The 21,960-nt window shown below is 47.5% G+C and overlaps 1 protein-coding gene and 1 non-coding gene across 2 annotated transcripts; one reads left to right on the plus strand and one right to left on the minus strand.

The window, feature by feature from the left end:
- Window positions 1-324: 324 nt before the first annotated feature.
- On the minus strand, window positions 325-16,315 carry SPSB2 (splA/ryanodine receptor domain and SOCS box containing 2). Its single transcript, XR_010147951.1, has 4 exons — window positions 14,465-16,315; window positions 8,341-8,438; window positions 3,690-3,791; window positions 325-2,103 (listed from the first exon to the last, which is right to left on the minus strand). It is a non-coding gene; the product is annotated as a splA/ryanodine receptor domain and SOCS box containing 2 (transcript).
- On the plus strand, window positions 10,122-10,735 carry LOC129136598 (large ribosomal subunit protein eL13-like). The gene has a single exon (XM_063785425.1). It carries the CDS (start codon window positions 10,215-10,217, stop codon window positions 10,647-10,649), a length of 435 nt encoding a protein of 144 aa, XP_063641495.1. The 5' UTR covers window positions 10,122-10,214; the 3' UTR covers window positions 10,650-10,735.
- Window positions 16,316-21,960: the final 5,645 nt, after the last annotated feature.

A 21,960-nucleotide genomic window follows, 5' to 3' on the forward strand; every position in this document is an offset into this window, starting at 1 on the left:
GCTTCATTGTGCTGAATCCCATTTCTACTTCCCTGTGATTCTGGGTCACTGTTTCTGGGCTGGTCCCTTTCTGCCCCGGGTTGTGAGTCAGCCTGTGCCACCTCTGAGGCTGTGAAATCTGCTTCAGGCTCTGGGCTGTACGCATCATAGTTCTCCCTGCTGGTCCAGTCTTCATACTGGATGCCAATCCATTACTGAGCCGTTGATCTCATTTGGTAGAGTGTCCTGATTAAGACTTCGAGTTTGAGTGAAGCTATGCCACTAGTTAACTGCGTGATCTTGGGGAAGTTGCCCGATTTCTCTTTTTTTTTTTTTTTTTTTTTTTGAGACAGGGTCTTGCTGTCACCAAGGCTAGAGTGCAGTGGCGCCATCACAGCCCACTGCAGCCTTGACCTCCTGGGCTCAAGTGATCCTCCTACCTCAGCCTCCCAAGTAGCTGGGACTACAGGCATGTGCTACCACACCCAGCTAATTTTTAAAAAAATATTTTTATTTTTATTTTTTCGAGACGGAGTCTTGCTCTTGTCGCCCAGGCTGGAGTGCAGCGGCACGATCTCGGCTCTCTGTAACCTCCATCTCCCAGGTTCAAGGGATTCTCCTGCCTCAGCCTCCTGAGTAGCTGGGATTACAGGCGTGAGCCACCACACCCAGCTATTTTTTGTATTTTTAGTAGACACAGGGTTTTGCCATGTTGGCCAGGCTGGTCTCAAACTCCTGACCTTGTGATCTGCCCGCCTTGGCCTCCCAAAGTGCTGAGATTACAGGTGTGAGCCACCACGTCCGGCCAAAAAAAAATTTTTTTTAGAGACAGGGTCTCCCAAAGTGCTGGGATTTCAGGCATGAGCCACTACGCCCAGCCCCAGATTTCTGTAGTTTTCTGTTATGTAAAATAGGAGCAATGATGGTAGTTACCTCACAGGGTTGTTGTGCAGTTGAAATAATCCAGGTAAAGCATGTAGCACAGAGCTGGGTACATAGTAGTCACTCACCAAGCATAGCTGTCAATGTGCTTAATGAGTGCCGACACTATAAGGAGGCAATATAATATAATGGCAAACATGCCAGCTGTGGAACCAGACTCCCAGGGCATAAATACCTGAAGGCCAGTGTGTGTATGACCTTGGGCAAATTACTGAACCTCCCTGTGCCTGTTTCTTCCTCTGTAAGACAGAGATCACATTAGTATCTATTGCATGGGGTTGGTAGTGAGAATCCAATGAGGTTATAGATGTAACACATTTGGAACAGTTTCTGGTTCGCATTTAATGATTTGTGCTAAGCACTGGAGATTAAGCAGTGAATCCTTAAGGAGGTTACAAAGACTTTTATAAAATAATGTATCATGTAGTAATAGTAAATAAAATTATGGAGATATAAAGAAAGTACTATAGGAGTAAAAAGAATAGGACTCCTATCCGGGGTTCAAGCAGTTAGGAAAGGAGCATCTCCTAGAAGAGGTTCACACCTGGGCTGAATCTTTTCATGTCCTAGAAGAGGTTCACACCTTCACACTGGGCTGAATCTTTCTTTTTTGAGACGGAGTCTTGCTCTGATGCCTAGGCTGGAGTGCAGTGGCGTGATCTCAGCTCACCTCTGCCTCCTGGGGTCAAGTGATTCTCCTGCCTCAGCCTCCCAAGTAGCTGGGACTACAAGCGTGCACCACCATGCCTGGCTAATTTTTGTATTTTTAGTAGAGACAGGGTTTCACTATGTTGCCCAGGCTGGTCTCGAACTCCTGACCTCGTGATCTGCCCGCCTCGGCCTCCCAAAGTGCTGGGGTTACCGGCATGAGCTACCGCGCCCAGCCTGGGCTGAATCTAAAAGGATGACCAGGAATTGGCCTGAGACGAGCCACTTCTCTGCAGTATGGAGGTTGGGTTACGGTTGCTGCATGTAGAAGATATTCCAGACAGAGGAGTCCGCATGAAAAAAGGCAAGAAGCAGCAGGTGGGTTTGGGGAAGTACGATATCTTCAAGGTTGCTACAGCCAGAAAGGAAGCATGAGAAGGGCCAGATAAGTAGACAGCAAGTCACAGAGGCCTTCTAGGCTGAGTTAAGGAATGCAAATGTTTTCCCATAGGACAGGCCAGTGATGGGGAGCCACTGTAGGATAGAAGAAGAGAGGAACATGGTCAGATAGGCATTTGATTTATTTATATATTTTGAGCCAGGGTCTCACTTTGTCACCCAGGCTGGAGTGGAGTAGCGTGATCACGACTCATGGCAGCCACAACCTCCTGAGCTCCGGTGATCCTCCTACCTCAGCCTCCTGAGTAGCTGGGACTACAGGTGCATACCGCCATGCCGAGCTAATTTATTTTTATTTTTTTAATTTATAAATTATTATTTCTTAATTTTTAAAATAGAGACAGAGTCTCAGTCTGTTGCCCAGGCTGGTCTCGAACTCCTGGGTCAAGCGATCCTCCTGCCTCAGCGTCCCAAAGTACTGGGATTACAGGCGTGAGCCACTGTGCCTGGCCAGATCTGCATTTTAGAAAAACCACCCTGGCAGCAACATAGAGGAGCTTCAAGGGAAATAGAACTGGAAGTTGGCTGGGCGCGATGGCTCACACCTGTAATCCCAGCACTTTGGAAGGCTGAGATGGGCGAATCACCTGAAGTTTGGAGTTCGAGACCAGCCTGGCCAACATGGAGAAACCCTGTCTCTACTAAAAATACAAAATTAGCCGGGCATGGTGGAGCATGCCTGTAATCCCAGCTACTCAGGAGGTTGAGGCAGGAGAATTGCTTGAACCTGGGAGGTGGAGGTTGCGGTGAGCCAAGATCACGCCATTGCACTCCAGCCTGGGCAACAAGAGTGAAACTCTGTCTCAAAAAAAAAAAAAAAAAGGACTGGAAGCAAAGACACCATTTCCAGCAGCCCAGGTGACAAGTGTCAAACAGCCTGAAATAGGACAGTAGAAATAAGGATGAAAATAATTCAAGAAACACTGATGAAATGGCAAGATTTGGTGACTGATTAGATATGGAGTTGAGGCTGGGCACAGTGGCTCACGCCTGTAATCCCAGCACTTTGGGAGGCCGAGGCAGGCGGATCACCTGAGGTTGGGAGTTTGAGACCAGCCTGGCCAACATGGTGAAACCCTGTCTCTACTAAAAATACAAAAATTAGCTGTGTGTGGTGGTGGGCACCTGTAATCCCAGCTACTTCGGAGGGTGAAGCAGGAGAATTGCTTGAACCAGGGAGGTGGAGGCTGCAGTGAGCCGAGATGGCGCTACCGCACTCCAGCCTGGGCGACAGAGCAAGACTCCATCTCAAAAAAAAAAAAAAAAAAAAAAGAGAGAAAGGGAAGTTTCTAGCCTGGAAAAATTGATTGGAAGGTGGTGCCACCAATCAAGATGGAGATGACAGAAAGAGGAGTAATTGAGGGCAGGGGCAGGAGGGTGGGAGAGGGAGATGGTGAGTTCAGTTTAGGATATGTTTTTGAGGTGTCTGAGCCACAAGCAAATGGAACCATCCAGAACACACAAGAAAATGGCAGGTCTGGAGGCAGAATGAGAGGCCTGGGCTGGAGACAGGGATTTGGGAGGTGTGTCAGTCTTTAGTCAGGAGTTGAACTATGAGAATGAGTGAGTGAAATATGGGCGATGGGGACAAAGAGAGTGCAGAGCAACAGAAGGGTCAAGGAGAATAGAACAAGGTAGAAAATTCAGTTTTGATTACTTACAAGATTGTTTTGGTAGGAGGTCACTGGCAACCTTGGTGAGAGACAGCACATGTGGGGACTGGTAGGTGGAACTCCAGGCTGAAGGGGCTGGACTGTCACAAGCTTTACATTTTGAAGGAATAGAAAATGAGGAGAAGTAAATTACAATTATGTCACATAGTTAAAGTTACCCTTGGAAATCCCTTAGTAGGCGGGGTGCAGTGGCTCATTCCTGTAATCCCACCACTTTGAGAGGCTGAAGCAGGACCTTGAGCCCAGGAGTTTGAGACCAGCCTGGAAGACTAGTGAGACCCCATCTCTACCAAATAATAATAATAAAATAGGCCGGACGCGGTGGCTGACGCCTGTAATCCCAGCACTTTGGGAGGCCGAGGCGTGTGGATCACCTGAGGTCGGGAGTTCAAGACCAGCCTGGCCAACATGGTGAAATCCCGTCTCTACTAAATATACAAAAAAAAAAAAAAAAAAATTAGCCAGGCGTGGTGGTGTGCACCTGTAATCCCTCAGCAGGAGAATTGTTTGAACCCAGGAGGCGGAGGTTGCAGTGAGTCAGGATGGCGCCACTGCACTCCAACCTGGGCGACACAGTGATACTCCATCTCAGAAAACAAAACAAAAAAATAAAATAGGCTGGGCATGGTGTCTCATGCCTGTAATCTCAGCACTTTGGGAGGCCGAGGCAGGTGGATCACTTGAGGTCAGGAGTTCGAGACCAGCCTGGCCAACATGGTGAAACCCCGTCTCTACTAAAATACAAAAATTAGCTGGGCGTGGTGGCATGTGCCTATAATCCCAGCTACGCAGGAGGCTGAGGAAGGAGAATCGTGCCTGTAATCCCAGCTACTCAGGAGGCTGAGGCAGAAGAACCCGCAAGGCAGAGGTTGCAGTGAGCCAAGATCCTGCCACTGCACTCCAGCCTGGCGACAGAGCAAGACTCTGTCTCAAAAAATAAAGTAAAATAAAATAAAAATAAATTGAGGACCACAAGAACTAGGAAAAAAAAAGAAAAAAGAAAAAAGAAAGGCCGAGGCAGGCAGATCACCTGAGGTCAGGAGTTTGAGGCCAGCCTGACCAACATGGAGAAACCTCGTCTCTACTAAAAATACAAAAATCAGCTGGGCATGGTGGCACATGCCTGTAATCCCAGCTACTCGGGAGGCTGAGGCAGGAGAATCGCTTGAACTTGGGAGGCGGAGGTTGCGGTGAGCTGAGATTGCGCCATTGCACTCCAGCCTGGACAACAAGAGTGAAACTCCATCTCAAAAAAAAAAAGAAAAGAAAAAGAAAATCACTCAGTTACTGCATCTGTTAGGTGAGCATATATTTGTTTGTGTAAAAATCACTATGTGGCTGTATATATATATATATATATATATAATGATGTACAAAATATTTTATAATGTTTTAAAGAGGAAGAAGAAAGCAGCACACTAAGAAGTAACTCAGGAATGGAAAACCAAACATCATATGTTCTCATAAGTGGGAGCTAAGCCATGAGAATGCAGAGGCATAAGAATGACACAATGGACCTTGGGTACTCAGGGGGAAAGGGTGGGAAGAGGTGGAGGGATAAAAGACTATAAATAGCGTTCAGTGTATACTGCTTGGGTGATGGGTGCACCAAAATCTCACAAATCACCACGAAAGAACTTACTCATATAACCAAACACCACCTGTTCCCCAATAACCTATGAAAATAAAAAAATAATAAAAAGAAGAAGAAAGCATACTAAAATGAAGATATGAACCTGAAACTTGTCATCCACCCAACCTGGATATGCTTGCCAGTATGTGACATCAATAATAACATCATGACTGTAAGACCAGGCACAGTGGCTCACACCTGTAATCCCAGCCCTTTGGGAGGCCAAGGTGGGCCGATTTGAGATCAGAAGTTGAAGACCAGCCTGGGCAGCATGATGAAACCCCGCCTCTACAAAAAATACAAAAAATTAGCCAGGCTTTGGTGGCTTGCGCCTACCATCCCAGCTACTCAAGAGGCTGAGGCAAGAGAATCCCTTGAGTCTAGAATTGGAGGTTGCCGTGAGCCAAGATCAGGCCACTGCACTCCAGCCTGGGTGACAGAGCGAGACCCTGTCTCAAAAAATAAATAACATCATGACTGTGGGTGGCAGCCTATGATGAATAGTAGTGAAGGACCCGTGTGATAACCAAGGCCTGGGGACAGAGAATAGTGCCTGCCCCATGGCTAGCTCTAGCTCAGCTTGAGAATTTAATCACGCCTGTGCTGCTGATGCTGCTTCTGTTGCTGCTACTGGTTTAAAACATGGTTGTTGGCCGGGCACAGTGGCTCACGCCTGTAATCCCAGCACTTTGGGAGGCTGAGGCAGGCAGATCATCTGAGATAAGGAGTTCGAGACCAGCCTGGCCTACATGGTGAAACCCCGTCTCTACTAAAAAATACAAAAAAATTAGCCAGGCCTACTGGCGCGTGCCTGTAGTCCAGCTACTCAGGAAGCTGAGGCAGAAGAACCGCTTGAACCCAGGAGGCGGAGGTTGCAGTGAGCCGAGATTGCGCCACTGCACTCCAGTCTGGGCGACAGAGGGAGACTTTGTCTCAAAAAAAAAAAAAAAGGTTGTTTTAAACAATTCATCAGTTGATGCCACTGAATCTGGAGCTGGTCAAACATTTGTTGCTAAAAGGTAAAAAATTTCGTAATGCTACGAGTAATTTAAATTTTTTACTTAAAAATTAAAAAAAAAAAAAATTGGCCGGGCATGGTGGCTCACACCTGTAATCCCAGCACTTTGGGAGGCCGAGGCGGGTGGATCACAAGGTCAAGAGATCGAGACCATCCTGGCTTTAGTAGAGACAGTGAAACCCCGTCTCTACTAAAAATACAAAAAAAATTAGCCAGGCGTGGTGGTGGGCACCTGTAGTCCCAGCTACTCGGGAGGCTGAGGCAAGAGAATGGCGTGAACCCTGGAGGCAGAGCTTGCAGTGAGCCAAGATCACGCCACTGCACTCCAGCCTGGATGACAGAGCGACACTCCATCTCAAAAAAAAAAAAAAAATTATAGATGAGGTCTTGCTATTTTACCCAGGCTGGACTCAAATTCCTGGGTTCAAGTAATCCCCCCACCTCAGCCTCACAAGTAGCTGAGACTACAGGCATGTGCCACAATGCCTTCTTACTTATTTTATTATTTTGTTGAGACAGGGTCTCAGTGTACTCCAGGCTGGAGTGCAGTGGCACGACCATGACTCACTGCAGCCTCACCCCAGCCTCCCGAGTAGCTAGGACTACAGGCACATGCCACCAGGCCTGGCTAATATTTAACTTTTCGTAGAGACAGGGACTCTCTCTATGTTGCCCAGGTTGATCTCAAACTCCTGTACTCAAGCAATTCTCCTGCCTCGTCCTCCCAAAGTGCTGGGATTACAGGCATGAGCCACCATGCCTGGCTGTTTTTAAATTTTTATATATATATTTTGAGACAAGGTCTGGCTCTGTTGCCCAGGCTGGAGTGCAGTGCACGATCTCGGCTCACTGCAACCTCTGCCTTCTGGGTTCAAGCAATTTTCCCGCCTCAGCCTCTGGAGTAGCTGGGACAACAGGCGCCCCGCCAGCATGCCTGGATAATTTTTTTGTATGTTTTTGTAAAGACAGGGTTTCACCATGTTGCCCAGGTTGGTCTCGAACTCCTGGGCTCAAGCAATCCACCCATCTTGGTCTCTCAAAATATTGGGATTACAGGTGTGAGCCACTGCGATCGGTCCTTTTAAAAAAAATGTCCCCTCCCACCACTGCCGTTTTTACTTTTTGATTGAGATGTAGCATATATAAAGCACACTAATCTTAAATTGCCCAGTGAACTTTTACATACGTATACACTTGGGTGACAACCACCAAAAAGATCAAGATAAAGAATCCAGCTGGCTGGGCACGGTGGCTCACACCTGTAATCCCAGTACTTTGGGAGGCTAAGGCAGGGGATCACTTGAGCTCAAGAGTTCTGAGATGAGCCTGGGCAACATAGGGAGACCTCGTCTCTACTAAAAATTCAAAAAAGTTAGCTGGGTGTGGTGGTGCACGCCTCTAGTCCCAGTTACTCTCGTGGGCTGAGGTCGGAGGACTGCTTGAGGCTGCAGTGAGCCCTGACCATGCCCACTGCACTCCAGCCTGAGTGACAGAGCTGGATGCTGTCTTAAAAAAACAAAAACAAGGCCGGGCGCGGTGGCTCACGCCTGTAATCCTAGCACTTTGGGAGGCCGAGGTGGGTGGATCACGAGGTCAGGAGATCGAGACCATCCTGGCTAACACGGTGAAACCCCGTCTCTACTAAAAATACAAAAAATTAGCCGGGCGTGGTGGTGGGCGCCTGTAGTCCCAGCTACTCTGGAGGCTGAGGCAGGAGAATGGCGTGAACCCGGGAGGCGGAGCTTGCAGTGAGCCGAGATCACGCCATTGCACTCCAGCCTGGGTGACAGAGCAAGACTCCATCTCAAAAAACAAACAAACAAACAAACAAAAACACAAAAAAAGAATTCAGCATCTGTCTTGCTCTTTCCCTGATGATACATTCCCAAGGGTAGCTCCTATTAGACCCCCTATCAGTATAGATTAGTGTTGTCTGTTCTTCAATTTCATATAAATGGAATCATAATGTCAAATGCAGTGTCACTTACCTCTAGTCACAGCTACTTGGAAGGCTGAGATGTGAAGACTACTTGAGCTCAGAAGTTCCACTGCACTCCAGCCTGGGTTACAGAGGGAAACCTTGTCTCTAAAAAAAAGAAAAAAGAAAGAAAGAAAAAGAAAACATAGTATGTATTCTTTGTGTCTTTCCAGCATTGTATCTGTAAGTCATCCATGTTCTTGCATGAAATAGCTCATAATTTTCATTGTCATATAGTATTCCGTCATCTAAATATACCACAATATATCTATTGTACTGTTGATGGATTTTTTTTTTAAGACAGTCTTGCTCTCTCGCCCAGACAGGAGTGCAGTCGTGCGATCTCGGCTCACTGCAACCTCCACCTCCCAGGTTCAAGCAATTCTCGTGCTTCAACCTCCTAAGTAGCTGGGATTTCAGGCACGTACTACAACGCCTGGATAATTTTTGTATTTTTAGTAGAGATGGGGTTTCACCATGTTGGCCAGGCTGGTCTCAAACTCCTGACCTCAGGTGATCCACCCGCCTCAGCCTCCCAAAGTGCTGGGATTACAGATGTGAGCCACTGTACTGGGCCTGTTAATGGATATTTAAATTGTTTCCAGTTTTCCACCATTATAAAGTTGCCATGTACATTACTGTACAAGTCTGTTAACAAAAGACCATGAGGCCTGCAGAAGAAAAACAAAGGAGAGCTTTATTTTTTGGAAAAAAAAAAAATTTCCAAATTGGGGAATGCTGCTGGTTTACACACTGTTCACTGGAATAAAGTCTCTTTCCTCTGAATTCCTTTACAGCCTGTGATCCCAGTATTTTGGGAAGCTGAGATGGAAAGATCAGTTGAGGCCAGGAGTTGGAGACTAGCCTAGGTAGTATATCGAGACCTCCTTAGCCAATAATTTTTTTTTTCTGTTGCCCAGGCTGGAGTGCAATGGCACTATCTCGGCTCACTGCAACCTCTGCCTCCCGGGTTCAAGTGATTCTCCTGCCTCAGCCTCCCGAGTAGCTGGGATTACAGGCATGCGCCACCATGCCCAGCTAATTTTGTATTTTTAGTACAGACAGGGTTTCTCCATGTTGGTCAGACTGGTCTCGAACTCCCGATCTCAGGTGATTCACCCGCCTTGGCCTCCCAAAGTGCTGGGATTATAGGCATGAGCCACTGGGCCCGGCCAATAAAAAAATTTTTTAATTAGTTGGGTGTGATGGTGCACACCTGTAGTCCTAGTACTCAGGATGCCAAAGTGGGAGGATTGCTTGAGTCCAGGAGTTCAAGGCTGCAGGGGCTGTGAATGTGCCACTGCACTACAGACTGGGCAACACAGTAAGACCCTGTCTTTTAAAACAAACAAACTAATAAACAAAACAAAACCAAATTCCTTTTCAGAGAACTTTTTTCACAAGTCTTTGGTGGAGCTAGGCATGCATTTTTCTTGGGTGCAAACCTATGTGCAGAATTGCTGGGTAATAAGGGATTACAACATATAGATTTAACCACATGCAATTTTCCGATTTCTTTCCATAGGGACATTTTATTCAGAAATTAAATCATTCAGAGTTCCAGCACTGTCGGGGGTCATCGGGCTCTGTCCACCGCCATAGGCCTAGCATTGTCACCAACGGAGCCATGGAGGGACCTCGGCCCAAGCTGGGGCCTCTTCATTGTCGAAGAAGGCCTCTTGCCAGACCAGGCTCTGTGGGCACGGCCAGGCTGGAGGACTAGGGCGGTGGCAGTGGCCAGGTGAGTGCACATGGCCGTGGGTGGTCCCTCACTTGCTCCCTTCTCTCTTTCGCTATCCCCTGGGCTGTAGGGAGGCAGGGCACCCAGCAGGAATGGCATGATCCTGAAGCCCAACTTCCACAAGGACTGGCAGTGGTGTGGCCATGTGGCTCAGCCAGCCCATGGGGCAGACCTGCAGAAGCAAGGTGGCCAGCAAAAGCAGGCTGCATGGCCCACTCATATGGGCCCATCCACCCATAGTAAGGTGCCCTATGCTGAGGCATCACTACAAAGCACAAGCTGGCAGGGGCCTCAGCTTGGAGGAGTTAAGGGTGGCTGGCATTCACAAGAAGGTGGCCCAGACCATTGGCATCTCTGAGGATGCAAGGAGGAGGAACCAGTCCACCCAGGCCCTGCAGGCTGAGGTGCAGAGGCTGAAGGAGGACCGCTCCTCACTCATCCTCTTCCCCAGGAAGCCCTTGGCCCCCACGAAGGGAGACAGTTCTGCTGAAGAACTCGAACTGGATACTCAGCTGACAGGACCAGAAATGCCCATCGGCAATGTCTATAAGGAGAAAGCCAGAGTCATCACTGACTAGGAGGAAAACTTCCAGGCCTTGTTAGTCTCTGTATGGCCCATGCAAATGCCCAGCTCTTCGGCATATAGGCACAAAGAGCCAAGGAAGCTGTAGAAGAGGACGCTTAAAAAAAAAAAAAAACAGGGGTAGGCTCGAGCCGTTGCATCAGCTTCGCGCTGGGTCTCTCGGTCCCGCAGCCATGAGGAGGACGCTGCCCAGACTCACTACCCGCCGGCTCCCTCCCCTGCGTCCCTGTGGTGGTGGGCCAAGATGACCTGTTGTGCATCAGATGCCTTTGAGACATACAACTGGAGATGTGAGATAGGAAATTGAATGTAAAGACTGGAAGCTCGGCAGAGCAGAACTCTGAACAACGTGCCTCAGGAGTGCAAGTTGCTGATGAAGTATGTCGCATTTTTTATGACATGAGAGTTCGTAAATGCTCCACACCAGAAGAAATCAAGAAAAGAACAAAGGCTGTCATTTTTTTGTCTCAGTGCAGACAAAAAGTGCATCATGTAGAAGGCAAAGAGATCTTGGTTGGAGATGTTGGTGTAACTATAAGTGAGCCTTTCAAGCATTTTGTGGGAATGCTTCCTGAAAAAGATTGTTGCTATGTTTTGTATGATGCAAGCTTTGAAACAAAAGAATCCAGAAGAATTGATGTTTTCTTGTGGGCATCAGAACTAGCACCTTTGAAAAGTAAAATGATCTATACAAGCTCCAAGGATGCAATCAAAAAGAAATTCAAGGCATAAAACATGAATGGCAAACAAACGGACCAGAAGATCTCAATCGGGCTTGTACTGCTGAAAAGTTAGGTGGATCCTTTTTTTTTTTTTTTTTTTTTTTTTTTTTTGAGATGGAGTCTTGATCTGTCGCCCAGGCTGGAGTGCAGTGACAGGATCTCGGCTCACTGCAACCTCTGCCTCCCGGGTTCAAGTGATTTTCCTGCCCAGCCTCCTGAGTAGCTGGGATTATAGGCGTGCGCCACCACACCTGGCTAATTTTTGTATTCTTAGTAGAGTCAGGGTTTCACCATATTGGTCAGGCTGGTCTCGAACTCCTGACCTCGTGATTTGCCCTCCTTGGCCTCCCAAAGTACTAGGATTACAGGCGTGAGCCAGCATGCCTGGCCAGTGGATCCTTAATTGTAGCCTTTGAAGGATGCCCTGTGTAGATCATCATTCAGTGCCACAAATTGAAAGCTTCCACGTTTAATGTTATCCTCTTGCTATATAAATAAAGCAAATATATTTAGGCCAGGGTCTCACTGAGGGGAGCTGTCTTGTCATCTTTTAGAGTAAACTAAATACTCTATAAACATATGCAAACAGCCCTAAATATATCTAAAGTCTAAAGTTGTTTTTAAAAAAAAAAAAAAGAAAAGAAAAGAAAAGAAAAAAGAAAATAGCCAGGCGCGGTGGCTCACGCCTGTAGTTCTAGCACTTTGGGAGGCGAAAGTGGGTGGATTGTTTGAGCTCAGGAGTCCAAGACCAGCCTGGGCATCACGGTGAAACCCCATCTCTACTTTAAATATACAAAAAATTAGCCAGGCATGGCGGCGTGTGCCTGTAGTCCTGGCTACGAGGGAGGCTGAGGCAGGAGAATTGCTTGACCCTGGGAGGCAAAGGTTGCAGTGAGCCGAGATTGTGCCACTAAACTCCAGCCTGGGCGACAGAGCAAGACTCTGTCTCAAAAAAAAAAAAAAAAAAGAAAAGAAAAGAAAAAAAATAAAGCACTGTTGAGGACTTGTAATATATCAGGAATAATGCAAAAAAAAAATTATTCAGACATTTTGCAGCATGAAACACTTCAGTAAATTTATGAAGCTTTAGATTGGTCTTTTCCTTTTTCTCCTGAGGGTGATTTTTATCAGTTCCTCAAGATTTTTTATTAGTGTTTCTCTGTGGCTCTCAAAAACTTCTTTATTTTTATGATTATTTCCTTATATTTTAGAGACTGGGTCTTACTCTGTCACACAGGCTGGAGTGCAGTGGCGAAGTAGCTCACTGTCACCTTGAGCCATGATCAAGGGATCCTCGGCTTCAGTCCCTCAAAGTGCTGGGATTACTGGCATGAGCCACCATACCTGGCCAGGCCAAGAAGTTCTTTACTTTCTTCCTCAATGATGTATAAACAAAGCCATCACGATCCACTTGCTAGGCGACTTGCACAATGAGTTTCACTTCTTTGTCAATAGAAACCCTTGGCCAGGCGCGGTGGCTCACGCCTGTAATCCCAGCACTTTAGGAGGCCGAGGTGGGTGTATCAGTTGAGGTCAGGAGTTCAAGACCAGCCAGGCCAACATGGTGAAATAATACTAATAATGTAAAATAATATCTCTACTAATAATACAAAAATTAGCCAGGCATGGTGGCACATGCCTGTAATCCCAGCTACTTGGGAAGGTGAGGCAGGAGAATTGCTTGAACATGGGAGGTGGAGGTTGCAGTGAGCTGAGATCACACCACTGCATTCCCATCTGGGCAACAGAGCAAGACTCTGTCTCAAAACACAAAAAACAAAAAAAAAAAAAAAAGAGAAAGAAACCCTTAAAATTCTGAACACATTCTTTCCACATGCATTGACTGTCAGGCTTCGTTGCTTCCATTACCTGTTTGTTTGTTTGTTTGTTTATTTATTTATTGAGACAAGGTCTTGCTGTATCACCCAGGCTGGAGTGCAGTAGCATGAGCATGGCTCACTGCAGCCTCAACTTTCCCAGGCACAGGTGATCCTCCTGCCTGCACCTCCTGAGTAGCTGGGACTACAGGTGTGCACCACCACGTTCAGCTAATTTTCTGCAGAGATGAGGTCTTGCCATGTTGCCCAGGCTGGTCTTGAACTCTTGGACTCAAGGGATCTGCAGCCTCCCAAAGTGCTGGGATTACAGGCGTGAGACACCACACCTGGCCTCCCATTGCCTGTTTAAATAGAAATGATGCAACTAGCAATATGGAAGGACTTCCAGATCTTTACCACATTAAGATTAGGGTCAGCATCCATGGCTCTGGGAGTCAAGGGAGAATCTCAGCCTAATGTATGTGGCTTTGAAACAGCAAATAATGCTTAGATCAGCAGAGTGAAGGATGGAGTCATGTTGGGACAGGAAACCTTCATTGAGCGCCTTTATGAGCACATTCATAAAGTGTGTGGTACATCAGTGTGGTATTGTTGTGTCCTGCAGCACAAAGCCAGATTTTTTCTCTTTGAGGTCCTGCTTGACTTCTAGAATGAAGATATTTGAAACTGAATCAGGGAAAGTACTACAGTCACCCAGGACTTTGCATTTGATTGCTAGAGCACAGGCAGGTTTTTTTTTGTTTGTTTTTTTTGACAGAGTCTCGCTCTGTAGCCGCGGCTGGAGTAAAGTGGCTCAATCTCTGCTCACTGCAAACTCTCCCTCCCAGGTTCAAGCAATTCTGTCTCGGCCTCCCGAGTAGCTGGGATTACAGGGGTGTGCCACCATGCCTGGCTAATTTTTGTATTTTTAATAGAGATGGGGTTTCACCGTGTTGGCCAGGCTGTCTTGAACTCCTGACCTCAAGTGCTCTGCCCATCTCAGCCTCCCAAAGGCTGGGATTACAGGTGTGAGCCACCGTACCGCTGTTTTTTGTTTGTTTGTTTTGTTTTTTTTTTAAAGGGCACCAGGATTTGTAGAATGACAGCCCTGTAGAACTACACTGCCACTGCACTTGGGGGCAAGGGCAAAGGGTGGAGGGGAATAGCATTCACAAGATCATGAGTTGCTTTCAAACCAGGGCCTTGTGTTTTTAGTTTGGAAATATTAAATGCAGTTGGGCATCTTTCCCCAGAAGATAGCAACCACTAACCTCATGGTATTCTGGAAGATGGCCTTTTCACCAGTAATTTTATTTTCTTTTTTGAGATGGAGTCTTGCGCTGTTGCCCAGGCTGGAGTGCAGTGGCACGATCTTGACTCACTGCAACCTTTGCCTCCTGGGTTCAAGCAATTCTTCTGCCTCAGCCTCCGAGTAGCCGGGGTTATAGGTGCCCATCACCATGCCCGGCTAATTTTTGTATTATTAGTAGAGACGGCATTTCACCATGTTGGCCAGGCTGGTCTCGAACTCCTGACCTCATGATCCACCTGCCTTGGCCTCCCAAAGTGCTGGGATTACAGGCGTGAGCCACCGTGCCTGGCCTATGCCAATAAACCTTTCTAATAGCTCTGAGTGGGTTGTGCTGTCTGTTCCTCTACAGACACATCTCACCAATAGTTTGTGTGTTTTTGAGGTTTAAATGGGCTTCTAAAATCATTATGCCATCCTTGGCTGGTTTTGAAATCTTTCCATCCAAAGGCTGACTTCTCTAGTAGGAGGTTTGAACTATGACTTGAGATGAAGAGTTTTTTTCTTCTCTTTTTTTGCCACGTCTTGCCATTGTAAGGCACATATTTCTTTTTGGTTTTCTTTCTTTTTAATATATAGAGGCAGGGTCTTGCTCTGTTGTTCAGGCTGGAGTGCAGTGGTGCAATCATATCTCACTGCAGCCTACAACTCCTGGCCTCAAGAGGATTAGCTTCTGGTCTTGCCCTCCCAAAGGGCTGGGATTATAGGCCTGAGCCACTGCACCTGGCCCAGACACATATTTCTGGTTTTTGTCTTTCAGTAATGTTTAGTGGCCTTTCTATTTTCTTTTTTCTTTTTTTTTGAGACGGGGTTTCGCTCTTGTTGCCCAAGCTGGAGTGCAATGGTGCAATCTCGGCTCACTGCAACCTCCGCCTCCTGGGTTCAAGTGATACTCTTCCCTCAGCCTCCTGAGTAGCTGGGATTACAGGCGTCCGTCACCACGCCCGGCTAATTTTTGCATTTTTAGTAGAGACGGGTTTTCACTGTGTTAGCCAGGATGGTCTCGAACTCCTGACCTCAGGTGGTCCACCCACCTCGGCCTCCCAAAGTGCTGGGATTCCAGGCGTGAGCCACCGCGCCCGGCCTGCCATTTTCATTAACCACATATCTTCGTTGTCACTTTAGCAGTTGTAGGAGAATCTGCTGACCTCGCTTCACAAATTTTTTGAATCTTGATTGAATGTACAGATTTTTTGAGGCCGTATTTTTTTTTTCCACTTTGGGGATAGACTTGTATGCTAGCATGGAAGGGAATTGTTTCTTCGGTTGAGTGCCTAAAGTGCTTGATGGCCTTTCAGATGGATCATGTCATACAGAAAGGAAGTATCTTAAAACACTACAATCTAGTTTAAGACATAAAACAGTAGAATCGCTGTCAGCGTCACAAGATACAAACGAAGGGCTCAGAACTGGGACCAAGAGAACATAGTCTCCCATCTTACACTCGCTCGGAATGGGGGCTGGCCCCACTCTGCTCTATTTAATCTGAGCACTGTTGAATGAATCTGCGATGAAACTCCACATTTCCTTTAATCCTCACAACAAAGATAAACCAATTTTTAGATTCGTAAACTGAGGCTTAGAGAAGTTAAACATATTGTCCGAGACTACAGAACTGGAAAATGGCAAAGTCAAGATCCAACTCCGAAGAGCCTCCGCCTGCCCACTAGCGGGGAGGAAATGGCAAATGACACAGCAAAAAATGTTTAAAACCAGGATTCTCGGTCGCCGCCCCGCCCAGCGCCAACGCTCCGTCCCGCCTCGCATCAACGCCCCGCTCCTCCCCGCCCAGCGCCAATGCCCCGCCCCGCGCAGCCGCCCAGGTGCCAGTTGCGTAACCACGGCAAAGCTCGCGGCAGGGGGCGGGGCAGACGCTGACTGTCGCCGGGCGGCGGTCACGTGAGCGGGCGCGCAGCAGGCCGGAGGTCCGAGTGCCTCGCGCGCGCCCCACAGCGGCCGCACGCGTCTCGGGCTCTCCTCCCAGCAGTTCACTCCTTAGTGGCTACAGAAACTGGAGCCCGCCATCGGGCTTTCCCCTGAACTGCAGCTTCCGTCCCCGCCAATCTCTTCTCCGGCCCCAGCGCTGACTTTCACGCGTGGAGCATTCTGGCCCGGAACAGAGATCCCAGGGCGGAAACTAGGGCCCGAGGCTGAAAGTCCGTGCTTGGCGGCGAGGGCCGCCGCTAAACTGGCTGCTGAGGGCGTCTCTAGCTTGGGTTCCAGAAGAGAGTGGAATGGACTGAGTGCTTGTGAGAAATTTCCTAATTGAGGCTTACCTACTAAAGTTCTTTACGTTTTAAAGGGTTCCATTGCATCAGCCCTCAAAATGTTTCCTTCCCCATCCCTCTTTCTTCTATCATGATGGTTATGTCTAGGGACTCTCCACTGGGAGACAATCATTTTGTTCTCCCCGAGGAGGGAGGTCAGAAGTGGGAGACACCCAGGTTGTGTTAGAAACTATGGTAGCTGGGGCGATGGCTCATGCCTGTGGTCCCAGCTACTCAGGAGGCTAGGGCAGGAGGATTGCTTGAGCCCTGGAGGTCGAGGCTGCAGTGAGCTATGATCGCGCCTGTGTATACTCTAGGAGGATGGGTGACATAGCAAGACCGTTTCAAAAAGAGGAGAAAGAAACTGCAGCGTAAAGTAGCACACCTGTTACAAAGGTAAATGCTCTTTTGTCTATCCTTGCTATTTTTAAAAATACTCAATTTTTCCTAGTTTTCCTTTTTTTTTTTTTTTGAGACAGTCTCATTCGGACGCCCAGGCTGGAGTGCAGTGGCTTGAACTTGGCTCACTGCAACTTCCACCTCCCAGGTTCAAGCGATTCTGTTGCCTCAGCCTCCCGAGTAGCTGGGCTTACAGGCATGCGCCACCACGCCCAGCTCATTTTGTATTTTTAGTAGAGACGGGATTTCACCATGTTGGTCAGGTTGGTCTCGAACTCCTGACCTCAGGTGATCCGCCCGCCTCCGCCTCCCAAAGCGCTGGGATTACATGCGTGAGCCACCGCGCCTGGCCCTAGTTTTCCTTTTGACATCCTTCCGAGCCTCTGTTTCTTGCTAGTTAATCCTAACAGGGTATCATGGAGGCTTGTCACTTGTTCACGACTTAGCAGTGATTCTCAACGTGGAGGGAGGTAAGGGGAGTTTATCTGTAAGGGCAAATCCAAATTGAGGGAGGGTGCTCTTGATTACTTTTTTTAAAAAAGCACATTTAGGCCAGGCATAGTGGCTCACTCCTGTAATACCAGCTACCCTGGAGGTTGAGGTGGGAGGATTGCTTGAGCCTGAGAGGTCCAGGCTGCAGTGAGCTGTGATCTCGCTATTACAGTTGAGCCTGGGTGACAGAGTGAGACCCTGTCTCAAAAAGAAAAAAAGTATCTATTGAACATTTACTGTGTGCTAGACACTGTGCCAGGCAGTAGGGTGCAGAGTGAAACTGAAGAACTCAAGATCTATTGGAGGCCAAGTGCAAGTTGCTCATGCCTGTAATCCTAGCACTTTGGGAGGCCAAGACAGTCGGATCCCTTGAGGACAGGAGATTGAGACCAGCCTGGGCAACATAGGGAGACCCCCACCGCTACAAAAAAACTAGCCAGGCGTGTTGGTGCATGCCTGTAGTCCTAGCTACTTGGGAGGCTCAGGCAGGAGGATCACTTGAGTCTAGGAGGTCAAGGCTGCAGTGAGCCATGATTGTGCCACTGCACTCCAGCCTGAGTAACAGAGTGAGACCCTGTTGCAAAAAAAAAAAAAAGAAAGAAAAAGAAAAAGAAAACAAGAAAAAGTTCTGTTTGGCAGTTCTGCAAGGATGACCCAAAGATTTTGATTTGAGCATCCGAAAGTGATATAGGTAACACTAAAGAAAAGCAGGCTGGGCACAGTGGCTCATGCCTGTAATCCCAGCACTTTGGGAGGCCGAGGTGGGCAGATCACCTGAGGTCAGGAGTTCAAGACCAGCCTGGCCAACATAGTGAAACCCGGTCTCTACTAAAAATACAAAAATTAGCCAGGTGTGGTGGCATGCGCCTGTAGTCCCAGCTACTTGGGAGGCTGACGCAGGAGAATTGCTTGAACCCGGGAGGTGGAGGTTGCAGTAAGCCGAGATCAGGCCACTGCACTCCAGCCTGGGTGACCAGAGCGAGACTCCATCTCAGAAAATAAATAAATAAATAATAAATAAATAAAAGCAGAGTTAGAGGAAAAGATTGAGAATTTGGTTTTGGACATGTTGAGTTTGAGATGTCTGTGCCTCATGTAAATGGAGAAATGAAGTGGGAGGTTAGATGTATGAGCCTGGGGCTCAGAAAAAAGTTCTCGGTTGGAGATAGAAATTTGGGATTCATGGCTGGGTGTGGTGGCTTACGCCTGTAATCCCAGCACTTTGGGAGGCCAAGGCGGGCAGATCACCTGAGGATAGGAGTTCAAGATCAGCCTGGCCAACATGGCAAAACCCTATCTCTGCCAAAAATACAAAAACAACCCGGGCGTGGTGGCAGGTGCATGTAATCCCAGCTACTCAGGAGGCTGAGGGAGGAGAACTGCTTGAACCTGGAAGGCGGAGGTTGTAGTGAACTGAGATCGTGCCACTGCACTCCAGCCTGGGTGACAAAGTAACTCCGTCTCAAAAAAAAAAAAAAAAAAAAAAAAAAAAAAAAAAGGCTGGATGCGGTGGCTCACGTTTGTAATTCCAGCACTTTGGGAGGCCAAGGCAGGCGGATCACAAGGTCAGGAGGTCAAGACCATCCTGGCTAACATGGTGAAACCCCATCTCTACTAAAAATACAAAAAATTACCCCAGCATGGTGGTGGGCGCCTATAGTCCCAGCTACTCGGGAGGCTGAGGCAAGAGAATGACATGTTTTTTTGTTGTTGTTTTGTTTTGTTTTTGTTTTTGTTTTTTTTGAGACAGATTCTTGCTCTGTTGCCGAGGCTGGAGTTCAGTGGTGCAATCTCAGCTCATTGGAAACTGTGCCTCCTGGGTTCAAGCTATTCTTCTGCCTCTGCCTCCCTAGTAGCTGGGATTATAGGCACGCACCACCACACCCCACTAATTTTTGTATTTTTAGTAGAGATGGGGTTTCTCCATGTTGGCTAGTCTGGTCTCGAACACTTGACCTCTGGTGATCCACCTGCCTCGGCAGCCCAAAGTGCTGGGATTACAGGCATGAGCCACCGCACCCGACCAGAATCTTGAGAGTATAACTTGAATGTGGCCGCATGGTGGCTCACACCTGTAATCCCAACACTTTGGGAGGCCGAGGCGGGCAGATCACTTGAAATCAGGAGTTCGAGACCAGTCTGGCCAACCTGGTGAAACCCCATCTCTACTAAAAATACAAAAATTAGCTGGGTATGGTGGCGGTCACCTGTAATCTCAGCTACTTGGGAGGCTGAGGCACGAGAATCGCTTGAACTGGGAGGCAGAGGTTGCAGTGAGCCAAGATCATGCCACTGCACTCTAGCCTGGGCATCAAAGTGAGACTACATCTCAATAATAATAATTTGAATGTGAAAAATGGCACACACAAACAAACATACATCTGGTTTTGCAAACTCTATGGCTAGTAGATATACAAAGAAAGCCTTTTGAGTATCAGTGATTTGCAAGGAGCAGTGTATCAAGATACTTTGCATTGGCCAGGCATGGTGGCTCACGCCTGTAATCCCAGCACTTTGGGAGGCCAAAGCAGGCAGATCACCTGAGGCCAGGGGTTCAAGACCAGCCTGACCAACATGGTGAAACCCTGTCTCTACAAAAAATACAAAAAATTAGCTGGGTGTGGTGGTGAACGCCTGTAATCCCAGCTACTTGGAAGGTTGAGGCAGAAAAATCGCTTGAACCCAGAGGCAGAGGTTTGCAGTAAGCCGAGATTGCTCCACTGTACTCTAGCCTAGGTGACAGAGCAAGACTCCCTCTCAAAAAAAAAAAAACACACAAAAAACAAAAAACAAAAAAAATTTCTACTGAGTCATAAAAATTCTGAGGAAATGGTATTAAAGGGCATTTCATATGGACATTTATTATCTCACATAAAAATAAATCAGGAGGCTTCTGGAAAGTGGATGGTTCCTTGCTCTTATGAGACAGCAGTAAGAAAGGACTGTCAGTGGTCCCACTTGAGTCTCTGATAGCTATGTGCAGCCATCACATGACACTGGGAAGACTCAGTTACAGGAGAAGTCATCACTGTGGATTGCAGTCCTGGAAGACATGGTAGAGCTGAAGGATCAGCCAACTTTGAGACTCAGCTCTAGCTGCCTGTCTCCAGTGGCCTAATGGACATCTCTATGAGGATGTTTGATAGGGTTTGGCTCTGTGTCCCTACCCAAATTTGATCTCAAATTGTAGTCCCCGTAATCCTCACATCCAGGGAGGGACCTGGTGGGAGGTGACTGGATCTTGGGGGCGGTTTCCCCCATGTTGTTGTGATAGTGAGTGAGTTCTCGTGAGAGCTGATGGTTTTCTACGTGTTTGACAGTTCCTCCTTCACACTCTCTCTCGCCTGCCACCATGTAAGACATGCCTGCTTCTCCTTTTGCCATGATTGCAAAGTTCCTGAGGCCTCCCCAGCCATGCAGAACTGTGACTCAATTAAACCTCTTTTCTTTATAAATTACCCAGTCTTGGGCAGTTCTTTACAGGAGTATGAAAACAGAGTAATACAGTGTTCCATTACCACTAACTAGTTGGATATATTCATCTTCTCCATGTCCTATGTCCATTCAGTTGCTGAGTCTTGTTGAGTCTTCCTCTCCATCCCTACCTCCTTACTCCATACACTTATCATCTTCAGCTTCCTAAACTTTCAAGATTCTTCTACCTTCACTGAATCATATGCTAGATATATACCATATATATGCATTTGCTATCTATTTTAAGAATTTGAAGTAACATTTTAGAATTTATTGAGTTTTTCTACTTCTTTCTATCCAATAGTCTATTCTATTATTAGAAACAATAAGGTGGGCTGGGTGCGGTGGCTCATGCCTGTAGTCCCAGCACTTTAGGAGGCTGAAGCAGACAGATGTCTTGAGCCCAGGAACTCAAGACCAGCCTGGGCAACATGGCAAAACCTCGTCTCTACAAAACACACACAGACACACACACACACAAATTACCCAGGCATGGTGGTGTGTGCTTGTAGTCCCAGCTGCTTGGGAGGCTGAGGTAGGAGGATTGGTTGAGCTTGGGTTGTTGAGGCTGCAGTGAGCTGTGATCACACCACTGCACTCCAGCTTGAGTGACAGACCAAGACCCTGTTTCTAAAGGAAAAGAAGGCCTGGGTCGGGCGCAGTGGCTCATGGCTGTAATCCCAGCACTTTGGGAGGCTGAGGCGGGCGAATCACCTGAGGTCAGGAGTTCGAGACCAGCCTGGCCAACATGGTGAAACCCCGTTTCTACTAAAAATACAAAAATTAGCTGGGTATGGTGGGAGCACCTGTAATCCCAGCTACTTGG

This window comes from Pan troglodytes, chromosome 10, assembly GCF_028858775.2.
Source record: "Pan troglodytes isolate AG18354 chromosome 10, NHGRI_mPanTro3-v2.0_pri, whole genome shotgun sequence".
Lineage (NCBI taxonomy): Eukaryota > Metazoa > Chordata > Mammalia > Primates > Hominidae > Pan > Pan troglodytes.